We start from the raw sequence: 19,344 nt of genomic DNA, 5'->3' as shown, positions 1-19,344 counted from the left end.
TAATAGCACACAAGAAAATGAAACTGTCACTGGGACAAAGAATGAAAGAATGTCAAGCAAAGTCTCACAGAAGAGGTTACCTTTACATTAGGAGTTGGGAAAGAATAGGCTTTTGACTGGAAGACATGAGGAAAGAACATCCCAAGTGGAAGGAAAAACAGGAGTGAAGGACGTGCTTGGAAAGGGGCAGGATGTGTCTGGGGAATAGGAGTAGTAGCACATGGCAGAACAAGATGGGTTATGGTGGGAGATTAACTGGAAAGGTAGACCGAGCCAGGTCCTGGACTGTTTTCTTGAACTGTCTCGTATGTCATCTGCAGAGTTTGCGTGTTATTCTGCAGGTAATGGGGAGCAAGCCGAGGTTTGTGGGCTGGAGCTGGACCTGATCGGTGTCCTGTTTAATAAAGACAGCTCTGATGGCATTTTGAAAGACCAATATTTGAGGGATATTGAGGAGGAAAGTTAGGGGCTAGCAAATTAGGGAGATTAGAAGCGTAGTAACTGAGAGGAGGGAAAATGAACACCTGAAGATCTGAAGGAAGACATGACAATGAAAATAAAAGCAAGGATCAGAAAGGTCTTGTCCATTTGGGGTCAATGTTGCCTCACTGTTCATGGAATTATGTGAAAGACTATTGACCCATTTTAACCCCAAGATTCTATGGGTTAGGTTTCTGTGACCACATAAGAACTCTCTATTCCAGAAGGGAGGATTTCCCAGCAACTGTAAGTATAATAAGAATGCTTCAGATATAGCGATACATATTTAAGAAGTGAGATCATCTCTTTCACCCCTAGTTAATATATCAGTTGAAAGGGGGATGATTAGATCTATTTACTTGAACACAAACTAATTTTGTTTTTTGATGAGTCTCCAGTATGGCGGCATAGAAATGCTTATCAAAGTAGTGGCCCTAAACAGTTACTATATATTCAAGGCCTACAGTAACACTTTATGCGACAATGAGTTTTAGTTTCTGTTCACTGAACTCCGAATAAGAATTTAATAAAAAACTGAGAAGTAAAACTATGAGAAAATTAGAGAAGGAAAGGAAAGAAGATAATAGATGACATGGTACAGAAGACACTGAATTTCTGGATTAAAATAGAAGATACTGACTTGCTGAATACTTATTGTTTCCCAAGTTCCAAGCATTTAGTACAGGTATAATTGAAGAAATATACTGTGAAGGAAGCAAGTAGGCCATAAGACGTATGGAAACCATTGGTGATCGCATAGTGGCAGGTATGCAGAAAAAACCAAAATGATATGCACGTGAGGAACATGCATTTTGCAGAATTTATACGTATTCTCACACACCTTAACCCTAACTGGTAAGTGTATCATTACTTATATTCTTTTCTTATCAAGCACTTAATGTGTCACTTGCATTCACTCAATTAAACATCATAACCCCATGAAGTAGGTCCTCCTATGATTCCCATTTTATGGATGGGACAACACAGAAAGATTAGGCAATTAGCCCACAGTCATACAGCTGGTAAGTAGCAGAGCCAAGGATTCAAACGCAGGCAGTCTGATTTTAGAGTCCATGTTCTTAACCAGTATACTATACTGCCTTTCTAAGTTTGAAGGTGGGAGAGAAAGCAGTGCTTTTTAATGCTATGGCTTGATCTAGAAGAACCTCAAGAGGACTCTGTCAAGGATTTATGTATACTCAGAAATGTAAATGCAGGATGAAAGCAAGTGTAGCATTTACTGTTTTCCATTTCCTCTATGGCTGATGGTTAATTCATTTATTCAGTTTGTTAGGTATTAGGGATGCAAAGATGAATTAGACATGGTTCCTGCCTTCAAGAAACAGTATAGGGGGGAATCAAGTATATCAAATGCTTTAATAAAGTGTGATTAAGTACTAGGATAGCAGTATACATAGGCTATCCTGTGAACACAGACATTGGACATCTATATCACAGTGTATCAGGGAAAGCCTCCCAGCTGAGGTGTTATTTGTGTTGCGTCTTGAGAGATGAATGGGACTTAGAAATACAGGGAATGGATAACAGCATTGTAGGCAGAGGGAACAGCAGAGACAAAGCAACAAGTAAAGGAAAATACAACACATTCAAGAATTGCAAGTTGTTCATTAGGACTGGAATATCAAGTATACGTGAGGGAGAGGCAGGTGAGGTTAAAGGCTTAGTCAGAGGCCAAACCATGAGCCTTGCATGATAAATCAAGGAGCTTGACCTTTGTCCTGAAAGCTATAGGGAGTCATTGAAGCTGCAATCAGGGAGGCATGTGATTGTATTTTTCTTGAAAAAATAATTCAGGCAATAGTGAAGAATAAAATGGATAGGATGGAACAAATGTACAGATATTTTGAAACTACTACAATAATCCAGACAACAGGTTATGGAATCTTAAACTGAGGCAATAGCAATGTGAATGGATAAGAGGAAAAAAACTAAAAAGATATGTAGGATGTAGCATAAACAAGAGAAGGTGACTGTTGTATACTTAGGGAAAGGATGGGAGGGAGTTTTCCAGGAGAGTGGTGACAAAATTCTGGTTTGGGGAATGGCTGCATCAGAATGGCTTTAAAAAATAGATCCTGGGGGGCTTCCCTGGTGGCGCACTGGTTGAGAGTCCTCCTGCCGATGCAGGGGACACGGGTTCGTGCCCCGGTCCGGGAAGATCCCACATGCTGCGGAGCGGCTGGGGCCGTGAGCGTGGCCGTTGAGCCTGCGCGTCCGGAGCCTGTGCTCTGCAACGGGAGAGGCCACAACAGTGAGAGACCCGCGTACAGCAAAAAAAAAAAAAAAAAAAAAAAAAAAGTAGATCCTGGGACTTTACCTCCATAAATCCTGACTTAGTGGATCTGAGGTGGTAACTGGGAATTTGTATTTCTTCAAACCGTTTGAGTTCATTCTGCAGTGTAACTAGGATTGAGAACCTTTACAACTCCTAAGTTTATGGGCTGGATGCCTAAGATACAACCTGTGTGATAATAAAGAGATGCCTATGTGATAATAAAGGTTGGAAGAGATTTTTGGCTAAGGGAGCAGAAGAATGGATTTACTTTTAGACCTACCTTTGGGCTACCTGTGGGAAATCTGGATGGAGTGAGGTATATAGGTTTGGAACTCAGAAGAGAGATTTTCTTTAGAAATAAATGGTAGTTACTTCCAAACCCATGGTTTGGGTTTGGAAGCTCATCCTGGAAGAATATATGGAATAGTGGAAAAGATGGCTGAACATTTAGGAACACTAGTATTTAGGAAGCGGTCTGAGAAAGAAGAGAAGGCAAGAAGACGTGAGTGTTGTCACAGAAACCAAGAGAAGGGAGACCCATAGAAAGGGGTGGTCAACATTAGCAAAAGTTATAAAAACTCAAATAAGGTAAATAAGAGCAGAAAAGTGCCCACCTATGTATAAGATGGTGACCCTGGTGACTTATGAGAGCAGATTTAGAGGAATAGTTTAAGAGGAAGTCAAATGATGGCTGACTGAGAAGGACAAGGGATGTAAAAAATTAGAAAACCTAAGTATAGACAACTAGCTTAAGAAATTTGGCAATAAAGGGAAGATGAGAGAGAATAATGGCTAGTAAGGTTAGAGGAGGAATTTTTTTCCTTTTTTTAAATAGAAGAGACTTGAGCATGCTAAGGAGAAGAACTTGGGGAAGAAAACCAATGAAAGATAGAGGAAAGGGGATAAAAAATGGAAGTAATTATTTTAGGAGGCCAGAGATAGAAGAACTTAGAGTATTTGGGAGGGATTAGCTTTGGATGGGAGAGGAAACACTTCTATTAAAATTAAAATACAGGTGAGATGGGAATGGATGCTGATGAGACCCTGGTATGAGAAGTGGAAGTTGAAGAAGTTCTTACCTGAAATAGGAGAGACTATTTGCCTTGCCTAGGAAGATGGGTGTCACAAGAAAAATGTCTGCCAGGTGCCAACTTACTCAATAAATTTGGTAGAATACCTAGCACAGTGTCTTTCATGTAATAGAGTTAGTAGCTGGAGGCCAAATGAAATGTTTATCATTAAATGAAAATGTATGCTCATAGAAATAGGACAATGAAGCAGAATTTATGCCCATAGAAGTATAAATATGAAGCAGAAGTATGAAGCCAATATGCTGGTTTAAAATAGACATTAAGGGCTTCCCTGGTGGCGTGGTAGTTGAGAGTCCGCCTGCCGATGCAGGGGATACGGGTTCGTGCCCCGGTCCAGGAAGATCCCACATGCCGCGGAGTGGCCGGGCCCGTGAGCCATGGCCGCTAAGCCTGCGCGTCCAGAGCCTGTGCTCCGCAACGGGAGAGGCCACAACAGTGAGAGGCCCACGTACCGCAAAAAAAAGAAAGGACTGAAATACAGAAGGTCAAATTGAGGAACGTTTAATACAGTAGATGCATTTTGCATCAAAAGATTAGTTTTTACTTCATGCAAAAGCAGTTGGGATGCATTGTCATACTGGACCTGATGTTCCTTTGCTCTCAGCATTTACTTGAAGAGACACAGCTAGGTCCTCGGAACCCTTGTTGTAATGATGAAAGCAAGCAAGTTAGTCTGTAGTGTTAGTCTCACCTCCACTTTCTCCCAGTGCCCTTCCTCCGCTGGGAACCATTGGCACATTGCCAAAGACCTATGAAAGCATTTGCAAACTGAAAAAGGAAGTATTGGTTCCAAAATATGAAAATAAAACTGCAAAACTGAAACTAATATCATTCCGTCAATTTCATTAAGTGTCAAATTCCGTATTCTTCACTTCAAAGAAACTCATGATATGCACAGTGATTTGCCAGAAATCATATCATAGCTAAATAACTTACTCAGCAAAATAATTTTAAATCAAAACCAAAAATTCTTTCAAATTGCAGCTCTGTGTGCGTGTATGTGTGTAAAAAATGGGATGATGTGGTATAGCTTAAAATTCTGATGTGATGTTAAAGATGAGGGACTCTAAAAGTAAGATGCATAAGACACTTTACCCTTTAAAAGGACCTGCTTTCCATCCCTCTCATAGTAAGTAGCATGTCTCAGTTCCCTCATGTAATTTTTACCTTCCCCAAACTTGGAAATGCATTCATTTCAATATGCTGGTTCCTCTAGTTATTTACCTCTCTCTTTCATTTAGAAATAGAAACCTTTGTCTCCAATAAAATAAATTTTGGTGAGAAATATAGCATCCTTCCCCATACTTGAAGTCATATTATGTTTAAGGGAAACACAGAAACTAAAATTCCTGAAGTTGTTTTTAGGATATATAAGAGGGGTGGTTTCTGAATCTGAAAAGACAGTATATAGTGTCCAGATAATCTCTATTCTCTTCCAAAATCTCTCCCCTCCTCTCCTGCAGGAGACCCAGAGAGTCTGAGGCATTCACACTGTGCTAACACCCTTACCCTGCCTCTCTTCTTTCCAACCTGCAACCCAAGGTTATGTGGTTCACAACAAGGCAGGCTATCTGCCCGCAGCCTCATAGCCCACAAAAGCCCTTTGTCACATTGGATTACATCATGGGACAGAGGTGAAGTATTTAGATGTAGCAAAATGTCAGAGGGCATTCTGGGATGGAAAGACACTAGCAGAGCACCAGGAATTCACTCCCAGGGCAATAGGTAGTAAAGGAAAGAAAGTAGAAAAGAGAGCTAAAAGAAACCAAGTACAAAATAATATGAGCTTTTGACATAGGATTCTTAATTCTTGTCTTTTCATGCTTTACTGTCTCTGTGTGATATTGATTGAATAATATACAATATGGGAGACATCGCATAAAATTTTTTTGAGCTAGAAAGAACCTTAGTGTTGACATTGATATTTATTAGAAATATTAATGAATTCAATGTTTTCTGTGAACTTTTACATTTAAATGCTGCTGGAGCCCATTCAATTCACTGACCAAAAATATATCAAATGCATAAATGTCTGCTCAAACTTTTAAAATAAATAAAATAGAGGGAGATTTGGGTTAATATTCCTGATCCTTGCCTCCACTCTGCCCCTAGCTATTTGTACTGCATTGTAAGATATTCTGTGGCTTTTAATTTTCTCATCTGAAAGTGGAAATAAATTAGACCAAGTCCTGATGGCTAACACTCAGGTCCCCAAAACTAATGTGGACCATCTGACCCCAGATGAAATTTTCAGCAAATTAATTAACTGGAAAATAAGAACTATTGTGGCAACAGAACCTCACCAGTTTGGTTGCTGCTCCTTCTGTGTGACTGACTGTCTTCTAAGTGCTGTATTAACAGTTTTGGATCATTGACCAATTTATTTTATTTATTTATTTTCGGTACGCGGGCCTCTCACTGTTGTGGCCTCTCCTGTTGCAGAGCACAGGCTCCGGACGCGCAGGCTCAGCGGCCATGGCTCATGGGCCCAGCCGCTCCGCGGCATGTGGGATCTTTCCGGACCGGGGCATGAACCCGTGTCCCCTGCATCAGCAGGCGGACTCTCAACCACTGCGCCACCAGGGAAGCCCCCATTGACCAATTTAATTTGAATGTAATTAACTCTGTAAATGTGAGCTCTTCTTATTTACTTTCATTAAAATTAAATCATGACAAAAAGAAAATAGATATAAATCAAGCTGCATGCCCTTGCTTCAGGTATGAGTCACATCTGGTTCTCATACAGTAATCTTGAACTTTCTCCAACTCACCTTTATCATACATTTAAAAATTCCTGGGGCCCACATGCTTCCAGGAATTCTGATCATATGAGCTTCTATCTAAAAAACTTGGGTACCTCTACAATTCTGTGGTTTATTCCATGATCTATACAGTTCTTTTCTTTACCTAAAACAGTATTGTAAAAGTGGATCTCTTAATTTATGCCTAAATAATTGATTATATGTTTAAATTTAATTGCTTTGGAGATTTATTATTTTTCCCCCTCCTTTTAAAATAGGAATTTACTGACTGACAATGGCAAAAAAAATCTTAGAGAAGTTAGATATTCTGGATGAGCAAGCAAAGACACTCTTGGCCATAAGAGCAAAGGTTTGTAAAATATAGGCTAAAATTCAATTTTCCATTAAAAGGTTATCATTTCAAATGTGAACGATTTTTACTTCTTAGTTAATGATGCATTAGTATGAGGCTACAAACCAATTTGTAAAAAACAAATAATTATATTAGTTGAAAGAGTCATCTATGTAATACTATAAAGAATTAATTAAACATACAAGGTAACTTTTAGCTAGCTGCTGTATTTGGTTGTGATGTATCTAACCTGCTTAAAAAAAAAAAATCCTGGGTTTCCCTGGTGGTGCAGTGGTTAAGAATCCGCCTGCCATGTAGGGGACATGGGTTTGAGCCCTGGTCCAGGAAGATCCCATGTGCCGGTGAGCAACTAAGCCCATGCGTCACAACTACTGAGCCTGTGCTCTAGAGCCCACGAACCACAACTACTGAAGCCCGTGTGCCTAGAGCCCATGCTCCACAACAAGAGAAGCCACTGCAGTGAGAAGCCTGCACACTGCAACCAAGAGTAGCCCCCGCTTGCCACAACTAGAGAAAGCCCACGCGCAGCAACAAAGACCCAATGCAGCCAAAAATAAATAAATAAAATAAGTAAATTAAAAAAAAAAGAATCCTAAGCAGTCGAATAGTAAATGTGACTATTCCTATAGTTGTTACTAACCTGTTAAACATAAAGACTTGTTTAGCTGGTTCATTAAAAGGAAGAAAATATTTGGTATAGCTACCAAATTAGAAATAAAGTTCATAGAAAATAATTAAACTAAAAAGGGTGAGTCTCTTATAAAATCCAATATAAAATATTAATAAAGAATACAGTTCTGAAACACCAGATTTTTTACCATATGTGAGCAATTTAATTTGGTTGCAAAAAGACTTGTAAAATAATATAACAATGTGAATAAATGAGGCATATATAAGGAACAATAGCATCTGAGAAATCAAGGAAGACATCACAGAGAGGAACTCTTAAGTGAATGAACATATGTGCAATTTGAAAATGAAAACGTTGGTGTTTGAATAATAATTTGGTTTCTTTTTAATTTTTCATAATTATCTCCTTTCATTCAGAAAGTAAAGGAATACTGAAAAATGGGATAACTTAATTCTGTTATAGCTATCAAAATTTTGAATAGCAAGCCAGGGGTAACTTGACTAAAGCAAACCTTTTAGACTTTGATGATACCCCAAAGTTTATTGCTTTTTTTTTGTTTGTTTAAAATGAATTGTAATATACTTTAAAAAATACAATCAGATAAATCTATTAAATTTGTCACGAAATTTCCTTTTACATAAAATTTTAAGTTATAATTAGTAATAATAATTCTTACTTTTCCTGGGAGCTTCGTTTGGGCAAAGCATTTCCACATATTTTCTCATTTTGTGTTACTATTCATGTGTTACTGATAGAAAATTCTCTGGAGATTCTTCTGAAAGTATATATAATCATTTTTAAAACCTTTTCTTAATTTTCAAATTATACTTTTGGAAACAAGCAACATATAGATATGTATAAAGAAAGTTATACAAAAGGAAAGTTATATAAAGAAATATTAAGAGTCTGGCCTCTTCCCTCTAATCCTTTCCTCTGAGACAGACACATTTTAGCAGTTGAGGTTTATTCATCCACATCTTTTGTACTCTTACAAAGATATACAAGTATGAATATCTGTACGTATACATACATTTATCTTTACTTACAAATATCCATAATATAAATATACATGTACATATATACATATACATTTATGAAAGTGGATTATCTATTTTTTTCTATTGACAAAAAAATGAAATACAGTATATAAATCACTTTGGTAATTGTTTTTTAATCTTTTAAAAACATTTATTTTGAAATAATCATAGACTCACAGGAAGCTGCAGAAATAGTACCAAGAGTTCCATGTACCTTTCACCCAGTTGACCCTATCAGTGACATCTTACAGAGTTGTAGTTCAATAGCAAAACCGGTATGAGTTACATCCAACATTGACACGGGTGTATTACTGTTAACTAGACTACAGACGTTATTGAGTTGTCACCATTTTTTAACCTTCATTCGTTTGGGTCTGTAGTTTTATGCAATTTTATCCCGCTACAGATTTACAGAAATCACCACAATCAAGACACAGGACACTTCCATCCTATAAAAGTACTCTCTCATGTTACTTCTTTATATTTGTATCCATGCCCTCACCTCAATTCTCTGTCTCTAACCCCAGCAAGGACTAATCTGTTCTCCATATCTATGATTTTGTAATTTTGACAATGGTATATAAATGGAATTATTCAGTGTGTAAAATTTTGAGATTGAATATTTCACTATGCCCCTGAGGTCCATCTAAGTTTTTGCATGAAGCAATAGCTTTTATATGATAAATAACATATAAATTTTATTGCTGAGTAATATTCCATTATATGGATGTACAGAGTTTCAACTGCTCACCCATTGAAGGACATTTGGGTTGTTTTCAATATTTTGCTTTTAAAAATGAAGCTGCTAAAAAAATAAGATGAAGTAAAACTGCTATGAATATTTGTGTACAGGTTTTTGTATGAACGTAAGTTTTCATTTCTCTGGAGTGAATGCCCAAGAGTGTGATTGCTGGTGCAGGGTCTGTCTCTCCAACTCAACAAGGTCAGAGCCACAAGCTTTGGTTTAAGTTCCCCCTCCTTGTGCGTCAGTCCAGAAACTGCCTCCAAGAAGTAAGCTAGGCTATTGTAGGGTTTACCTAATTTGTTTCCCTTTCTTCAGGGATCATGATCCTGCTCTGCCTGTTTCCTAATGCCTGATTGTAGTTGTTTTCACATACTTTGGCTGGTTTTACTACTTGTGTATAGCAGAAGGACAATTCCTGTAGCACTTAATCCCTCACTGGCAGGAACAGAAGTTCCCATATCCTTTGACTTCTTTTTTAAGTTTTTATCTCTTTATGCCTCTGTGCTGTGCTCTGAGAGAATGTTTTAAAGAAGATTTTCGGCTCCTTAACTCACTCTTTAGCTTTACGCTTTTCCCTCTTCAGTCCATCTGTATAAATATTTGAACAAAGTTCTCTTTCGATTGCTTTCTTAACTCTATTTCTGGCTCATGTTCCACCATGTGTGTGGCTCCAGGGAGGAGAGCAGGTTGGAGAGAGCTGCCAGCTATAGTTCCAATAACTCTATGTATCAATATTGTCTTTGCTAAATACATAGGTCGTTCTTAAATTCTGGACTTTGGATTTTGGAGGGAGCCTTCATGATCATCTAGTCCAACACCCTCATTTCATAGATAGAAAAAGAGTTGGTACACAAGGCCTCCAATTTTCAGTCTGCATTATTTTTCCATTGTTGCCTGACACATAAATTCTGTGTGTGAGTGTGTGTATGTATGAAGTGAGATTAATTTTGTCCTTTCCATACCGGATTTGCCTTATATGAAAAGTGCTCCCTTTTTCACTGAGTTATGTTTTGGATTTGCTGCAGAAAAACTTTCTTCAGGGTGAAGTAAAGAAAAAGATTTCAGTGATACCCCTGACATTTGATTTTCAGTTGGAATTTGAAAAGGATATTGCTACCTCCATATCTGAGGCAGAATCAAAGATCACAAAAGACAGATCATATGGCATTAAAAAAACAAAAAGGTAATCATCATAACTACCTCAAACTTTCACTTTGAACTTTTAAAGCATTATTTTATATTTGCCTTAGATTATGCAATCTATACTAAATGTAAGCTTTGTATATTTCATAATGGTTATGAGTTACAATATGCTAGATTAGCATTCTGAATATTCCTAGTTTATAAAATATTTATTATAATATTTCACTATTGCAGATGATAATTTTATATAGTAATTATAATTCCAGATTTTTAAAGAAAGACTTCTTGAACTTTACTATATCACCCCAAATTAATCTCAGGATTTATTTCAAACTTTAACCAATATACTGCAAAAAAAAGTAGGCCTAGAAAACTAAGTAAGGCAGTTTCTCTGTGTACTTACAAGGGGTAGCCTGAATATGTAATAATTGGTCTTTCACTGGCATTGTGTATGTATGTAATGCTATATAATTTTCTAGGCATCAGAAATGTGGAGGAGAGCCCAGACAAAAGAAATACTCAGGTGCAGAATCAATAGGACTTCAAATCAGTTGGACATAGGTGGTAGTGTGTTCTTACCTCATTTATTCTGTAGTAAATCATTGTATTAAGTGCAGTTTTACAGATGCCAAACCCAAGTCTTGATGAGGTAAAATAACTTGCCCAAAGTCACAAAGCTAACACATGACGGAAGCTGGATTTAGACATAGCAGTCTGATTTCCGAGCCTATGCTCTTACCACTACCACATTCAACAGAATGATTTCCAGCTTTTGGTCTTGGTGACTAGATGTACTTTGGTGTTTTGTACTTAGGTGGAGATCATAGGATGAAAAGCAGATTGGAGTGGATAAGAGATTAGAGTGAGAAATGCTGAGCTTTATTTTGAATATGTTAAGTTTTAGATGCCTGTGGGGCATCCAGGTGATGGTGTCTAGAAGACAATTGGACAAATATGTCTTAATCTAAAGTAAAACAAGATCATTTGGACTCAAAATACAGTTTACTCAGATTTTTGTTGTTTATGATTTACCAGGATGTCAGAACATGTTTCCATTGTGCAGCCATAAGAAAAAGGAGTTTGTTCCTAACACAAATAAATATTAGTGGTTTATGTAATTCAGCTTTATCACAAACTTCTTTCACTACTACTTTGTTTTTATGTACAGCCGATAAAAGCCAATACTTTTACTTTGAAATCATTTATAGAACTATCCATGTTAAAATAGAATATTTTAATAATACATAGAAAAAGTTGCATAAAATGGAAGTTGGGCATGTAGAGAAGGGAAAAATAATGTCTTATTATATATTATGTATTATATAATTGTAATTATATATATTTTATATTTGTATATATTTATATTTTTGAATTTATATATATGTATACCATTATGTGATAACATAATATATGGCTAATGACCCATTAGACACATTTAAAGATAACGTGCAGTGTGTTTTATGACAGTATTTTCCAGGATGATACTGTTGCTTTCCCTTTCCTTTCTGTAGTTTATAAGTAGTTTATAAAGGCGTCATTGATCCTGTCTTTAGTGAGGATATCAAGAGCTGAGTAATGTTCCTTTTGAGTTAAGTCTGGCTGAGTTGAAGTTTGAAATCAGAGTCCAAAATAAAGACAAACAGGCACATAGTTTCAACATTCAAAGACCAAGTAAATTTTGCTTGCTCGGTGCTCAGAGGACCAAAACTATCACACACACACACACACACACACACACACACACACACACATACACAAGTACAGGAAAATGTCAAGAATTTACACAAGAATTAGGGTGTAACCTAGGCCAAAAGAAAGAAAATTTGGTTGAAGAAATTAAGAGAATCTAGTACATACAGATAAGTCCAACTGGCAGCATATCTAGGCTCCGAGTTTCGCTTTTAAGACCACTTCTAACAGTTGCCTCTCTTCAAGTAGCTTTGTGGCAATTTTGTACTGTCACTCATGCTTGAATGATTGGCCCTAAACCAAGTTCAAATAAAGAATTCTTACAGACAACTTCATTTTAATTTTCGTTAACAGTAGCTCTGCTATCCCATATGACTGTAATTTTAATTTATTGATTTTATTCTACAAGTGTTTACTGAGTGACTACTATACTCTAGGCATATAACAGCAAGAGTGAAATATTATCTCTTCAATGGAGATTCAGATAAGCAAAGGGGCAAACACCAGTTGCCACAGAGATTCCTAATGTGAGGATCTGCAAGTTTCCTAGAGGAGGTGGCCCCTCAGGTGAGACCCAGAGAGTTAGTGAAGAGGCAACAAGATTTAAAAGAGAGAAATTGATTCCAGGCCAAGGCAATAACATGAACAAAGGGTCAGCCAGAGGCAAAGCAAAGCCCAGCTCATTTGAGGAACCAAAAGTAGTTCAGTGTTGCTAGACTTGAAAGGGATATGGGGTAGAGACTGGAGATGGATTGGTAAGAAATGAGGCTAAAGGGGTAAACAAAGGCCAGATCACCAAGGCCTTATGAGCCAAGTAAAGCATTCTGGACAATCTCCTTCAGTGAGGAGCTGCTGCAGGGTTTAAACAGGGCAGTGCATACTCAGATTTGGATTTCAGAAATATCATTAACTAGCAAAAGTGGTCATTAAAAATTATGGGGGCTCCTCAGAGAACCGAACCTTTTATTAGAATTTATAGTATCTCCAGAAACCGCCTGTTCTAGGAAGCCAATCATCTTGCAGTGAGTCCTTTTCCAGCCATAGCGGAACGATTACTTAAATAACAGAGCATAAGGCGGTAAGTTTTTTCCCCATATCAACAATGATATGCTGATTACACTGGCTATATTGCACAGATTTAATTCCTCCAAATCTTGAGATGCAGCTCCTGGTCTTATAAGTTACGTTAATTATAACAGGGTACCAGCCTCCACCAGTGCTCACAAACCTCACTCCTGTCCTACACTGAGCCAAGATGTCAGATCTGAGTCACACAGCTTTCAGCTTAGCCTAAACCTTACATCATAACTACCACCACCAGTACCATAGTAACTCCTGGTAACTGCATGCCTCTTTCATTTTTGATCTCTGGTCTCTTGCTATTCAAAGTGTTGTCTTCCATCCAGCAGCATTGGCATCAAACTCGGCAGCTTGTTTGAAATGCAGAGTCTCTGACCCCATCTCTGACCCCATCCCAGATGACAGCTGCAGTTAACAAGATCCCCCAGGTGATTCCCATGGACAGTAATGACGGAGAAACCCTGCTCTAGCCCAGTGGTTCTCAAACATGGAGGACTAGTTAAAACACAGATTGGGGGCCCCCACTGACAGAGTTTTTGATTCTGTAGGTCTGGGCTGGGGCCTAATAATTTGCATGTCTAGTAAGTTTCCAGGTGATGCTGACACTGATGGTCCAGGGTCATCATCCTCTAGCTGGATGAGTCCCTCCTCTAGCTGTGTCCCACTATAACCATACTGCCCAACACTGACATCGGTTCCATGTTTCTCCTTGGCTTGCTTAATATCATAGCAACGCTCAACCTGGTGCTACCTGATTTGTAGCTGAGCTTTGTTTTCAAAGCAGTGGTTTTCAACCCACCTGCATGTTAGTATTACCTGGGAAGCTTTAAAGTAATTGGATTCAACTTTAATTAGTTTGGAGTAGGTCCCAGGCATTACTATTTTAATGATTTTCCCAGATGATTCTTACTTAAAGCTAGGATCAAAAACCATTAAAATGCATAGGGCTTCTTTTTCAGTTAATCCCAGAGACATCTTTTCCATGTAACTATTATCTCAGGATTTCTGCATTTTTCTTGGATAAAAGGGAACTGATAAAGTTGATGGCCACAAATACCCAGAATTTGCTGGAAGGACCTTCCTAAGATTACTTTCCTGATACAGAGAGAGTTTTATAATCATTCAAAAATCTCAGTCTTTTGCCTTTCATTTGTATATAGTCTTTAAGATTTGTCAATAAACACCAAATCTACTCTTCTTTGCAACTTTTCATAATTGGACCTTTTACAGAAGAGCCATACTCGGGCTTCCCTGGTGGCGCAGTGGTTGAGGGTCCGCCTGCCGATGCAGGGGACATGGGTTTGTACCCCGGTCCGGGAAGATCCCACATGCCGCGGAGCGGCTGGGCCCGTGATCATGGCCGCTGAGCCTGTGCGTCTGGAGCCTGTGCTCCGCAACGGGAGAGGCCACAACAGTGAGAGGCCCGCGTACCGAAAAAAAAAAAAAAAAAAGAGAGAAGAGCCATACTCATTTTAGAAAATTACCTGGAACATAAGAAATGTTTAAAGAGAAACAAAGTGAGTTCTTCAGTACCTAAGCATTCAGTACTGGATTATCAGATGAAAATGGCAACTTTACCATTTATTAAGTGGTAAGAACTAGGAAACAATTTAGGAGTAAGTAGACAGATTTAGATTAATAGGGGCTTCTCATTAGAAGAATTATTTTCCTAAAAATAAATTCAAAATAATATTCCTTTCAGAAATATTTTTACGACAGAAGGATAAACTTGCATACAGGAAAGACAATGAAATATAGAGAATATGGTAACAGCCTACAGTGAAATTTAATTGGTCAAATTCCACATGAGAAGCCCGCACACCGCAACGAAGGGTAGACCCCGCTCGCTGCAACTAGAGAAAGCCCGCATGCCGCAACAAACACCCAACACAGCCAAAAATAAGTAAGATAGTAATGAGATACACGAACCATGTTTACATATGGCAATCATTTCGACGATAAAAATCCTAGGTAAAGTGTGACATAATAGGTAGGTGGGTTGGGGAGGGACGGGAGCAGGAAGGAGAAGGAGGCATTTAAGTAAGTGAAAACAGAGGTTCATGCCTTGCTTGCTGCTACCCACACAACTTCTCCCTTACCTGGGCACAGGCTCCTTAAAGGCCCCACGAGGATTCTGGGCAGGTAACAGCCTTGCCTCCTCCAGCTGTCTGTGGAGAGAGCTTCACTTCTGGGCTGGATGCTTCCTCTCCCCTGCAGCTGGAAGAAGGCTCCCACTTATTGCTCATACCTGGAGAAACCTGAGACTCTCCCACAAAGCTTCTCAGCGGTGGCTGCTCACTTCAGAGTATTTGGAAAATGCACTGAGCCCTGCCCTAGAGATTGTGAGTTAACTAGTAGGGAAGAGTCTGGGCATAGGTGCTTTTTCAGAGCGCCCCGGATGGTTCTAATATACAACTAGATGTTTGAGAACCATTTCTGGAGGCCTCTTCATTTCTCACTCCCTCAGCTGCCATGTGAGACCCTCTCATGACAGCTTGTTTACCACTGATCACTGCAAAAGAATCTTCTCTCACCGCCTGATACTACCTGAGTCCCAAATAGCCTGACCTTCATAGGTGCTGCAGGAACCCACACTCACTGAAATGAGTAAAGAGAAACCACAGGTCATTTAAGGGGACTCACATGAAGGATGGAGATGAAGCCAAACAATCAGAACAGGTACCTGACTCCTAACGAGGCAGACTTATGGGAGGAAACAGAAGAGAACTTTAGAAAATATCTCTCTTAAGGACAGTAAACAGGAGAAAAGGGTATTTAAAAAAAACAGACATTTTTGAATCAAAAACTGAGTAGGGAAATTAAAAATAGAATACAGATGAAGACTGAATTGGTAATCTAGAAGGTCAAATAAAGGCACAATCTTATAAAAACACCAAAAAATGGATATCAGTTAGAAAAGAGACATGTAGATACATTCAGGATACTCAGTATGAAAATATATATTTAATACATAAAGCAGGAGAGTAAGAAACAGATGGTGAGGAAATAATCAAAGAAATATAAGAAAAAAGCGCCCTTTATTTAAGACAGACTTGAATCTTCAAATCAAAAGTGTTACTAAGTGCTAGACTTATGGTGAAATTACCCAATTCCAAAGGCACAGGAAAAAAACGGTTAATTACAAAGGAAAGGATAGCAAATCAGTTTCATATGTCTCATCTGCATCTCTGAGACTAGAAAATAGTAAACCATTTTCAACTTCTAACAAAATGGCAATCCAGAAATCTGCTATTCGGATGAATCATCATTTATATTTGAGAACAAAAGAAAGACAAGTGTTTGGACATGAAAGACTTTAGAATGTAAACTGCTTATTTATTCTTTCTGAGGGACTTGGAGAAATATTTTTATCCAAATTTAAATTAAATATGAATAAAATAAAGATCCAAACTGGGTATCTTTATTACACAAAAATGCGTTTGAAATTTTCCCATGGTGTCTGAATGAAATTCTGGACTTCCATCTCAAAGTGGCTGTTCTATAAAAACATAAAACATTCCAAAGAATTACCATGTAAGTGGTCCATAAGAGATTTCAAGTTGGGAAGAGACAGCTTTAGCTCAACCCCCATCCTCCCATCTGAGCTGTACTTTTCTCTGGGTTTCTTCCTTTGCCAGTGCCACTTCAATGGTCCATCCCAGACACATGCAGCAGCCTTCCTTTAATTCCAGCCCATGCAGCACAAATCAAGGCCTTTACTTGTATTCCCTTTAACTCAACTGCAACAGGATGTAATTTCACAGGGAATTTTTCTAACTATAAGACAAAAAAAGTGGGAGAGGGAAAAGGATGAATTTTTAAACATTTGAGCAGCCCCAAACCAATACAACTTACAAAAACGGATTTATAAACTTATGCTAGTGAACTAACCTACCAAATGTATAACTCCAGTTCCATTCCTCATATTCTATGAAAACCCAGTGCTGGGCTTCCCTAGTGGCGCAGTGGTTGAGAGACCGCCTGCTGAAGCAGGGGACACGGGTTCGTGCCCCAGTCCATGAAGATCCTACAATGCTATGAGATTAGATATCAAATACAGGAAAAAAATCTGTAAAAAATACAAATACATGGAGGCTAAACAATACACTACTTAATAACCAAGAGATCACTGAAGACATCAAAGAGGAAATCAAAAAATACCTAGAAACAAATGACAATAAAAACATGACAACCCAAAACCTATGAGATGCAGCAAAAGCAGTTCTAAGAGGGAAGTTTATAGCAATACAATCCTACCTCAAGAAACAAGAAACATCTCAAATAACCAACTTAACCTTACACCTAAAGCAATTAGACAAAGAAGAACAAAAAACCCCAAAGTTAGCAGAAGGAAAGAAATCATAAAGATCAGATTAGAAATAAATGAAAAAGAAATGAAGGAAACAATAGGAAAGATCAATAAAACTAAAAGCTGGTTCTTTGAGAAGATAAACAAAATTGATAAACCATTAGCCAGACTCATCAAGAAAAAAAGGGAGAAGACTCAAAACAACAGAATTAGAAATGAAAAAGGAGAAGAAACAACTGACACTGCAGAAATACAAAGGATCATGAGAGATTACTGCAAGCAACTATATGCCAATAAAATGGACAACCTGGAAGAAATGGACAAATTCTTAGAAAAGTACAAACTTCCGAGACTGAACCAGGAAGAAATAGAAAATATGAACAGACTGAACTAGGAAGAAATAGAAAATATAAACAGACCAGTCACAAGTACTGAAATTGAGACTGCGATGAAAAATCTTCCAACAAAAAAAAGCCAAGGACCAGATGGCTTCACAGGCGAATTCTACCAAACATTTAGAGAAGAGATAACACCTATCCTTCTTAAAATCTTTCAAAATATAGCAGAGAGAGGAACACTCCCCAACTCATTCTACCAGGCCACCATCACCCTGATACCAAAACCAGACAAAGATGTCACAAAGAAAGAAAACTACAGGCCAATATCACTGATGAACATAGATGCAAAAATCCTCAACAAAATACTAGCAAACAGAACCCAACAGCACATTAAAAGGAGCATACACCATGACCAAGTGGGGTTTATCCCAGGAATGCAAGGATTCTTCAATATATGCAAATCAACCAATGTGATACACCGTCTTAACAAATTGAAGGAGAAAAACCATATGATCATCACAATAGATGCAGAAAAACTTTTGACAAAATTCAACACCCATTTATGATAAAACCCCCCAGAAAGTAGGCATAGAGGGAACTTACCTCAACATAATAAAGGCCATATACGACAAACCCACAGCCAACATCATTCTCAATGGTGAAAAACTGAAACCATTTCCTCTAAGATCAGGAACAAGACAAGGTTGCCCACTCTCACCACTATTATTCAACATAGTTTTGGAAGTTTTAGCCATAGCAATCAGACAAGGAAAAGAAATAAAAGGAATCCAAATCAGAAAAGAAGTAAAGCCGTCACCATTTGCAGATGACATGATACTATACATAGAGAACCCTAAAGATGCTACCAGAAAACTACTAGAGCTAATCAATGAATGTGGCAAAGTAGCAGGATACAAAATTATTGCACAGAATTCTCTTGCATTCCTATATACTAATGATGAAAAATCTAAAAGAGAAATTAAGGAAACACTCCCATTTACCATTGCAACAAAAAGAATAAAATACCAGGAATAAACCTACCTAAGGAGACAAAAGACCTGTATGCAGTAAACTATAAGATACTGATGAAAGGCATTAAAGATGATACAAACAGATGGAGAGATATACCATGTTCTTGGACTGGAAGAATCAATATTGTGAAAATTACTACCCAAAGCAATTTACAGATTCAATGCAATCCCTATCAAACTACCAGTGGCATTTTTCACAGAACTAGAACAAAAAAATTTCACAATTTATATGGAAACACAAAAGACTCTGAATAGCCAAAGCAGTCTTGAGAAAGAAAAACAGAGCTGGAAGAATCAGGCTCCTGGACTTCAAACTATACTATAAAGCTACAGAAATCAAGACAGTATGGTACTGGCACA

The 19,344-nt window shown here is 38.0% G+C and overlaps 1 protein-coding gene across 1 annotated transcript in view; it reads left to right on the top strand.

Moving 5' to 3' along the window:
• The first annotated feature begins 702 nt into the window (after positions 1-702).
• The window catches only part of C1H1orf141 (chromosome 1 C1orf141 homolog), a 46,458-nt gene continuing 27,816 nt past the window's right edge, over positions 703-19,344 (top strand). The window contains exons 1-3 of the mRNA XM_032605270.1: positions 703-726; positions 6,887-6,978; positions 10,420-10,577. Coding sequence (XP_032461161.1) covers positions 6,904-6,978; positions 10,420-10,577 — 233 coding nt within the window. The 5' untranslated portion in view covers positions 703-726; positions 6,887-6,903. The remainder of the gene's footprint in view (positions 727-6,886; positions 6,979-10,419; positions 10,578-19,344) is intronic.

The sequence above is a fragment of the Phocoena sinus genome, chromosome 1 (assembly GCF_008692025.1).
Source record: "Phocoena sinus isolate mPhoSin1 chromosome 1, mPhoSin1.pri, whole genome shotgun sequence".
In the NCBI taxonomy this organism is placed as follows: Eukaryota; Metazoa; Chordata; class Mammalia; order Artiodactyla; family Phocoenidae; genus Phocoena; species Phocoena sinus.
The sequence above is the reverse complement of the archived record's forward strand: the minus strand, read 5'-3'. Positions and strand labels throughout refer to the sequence as shown.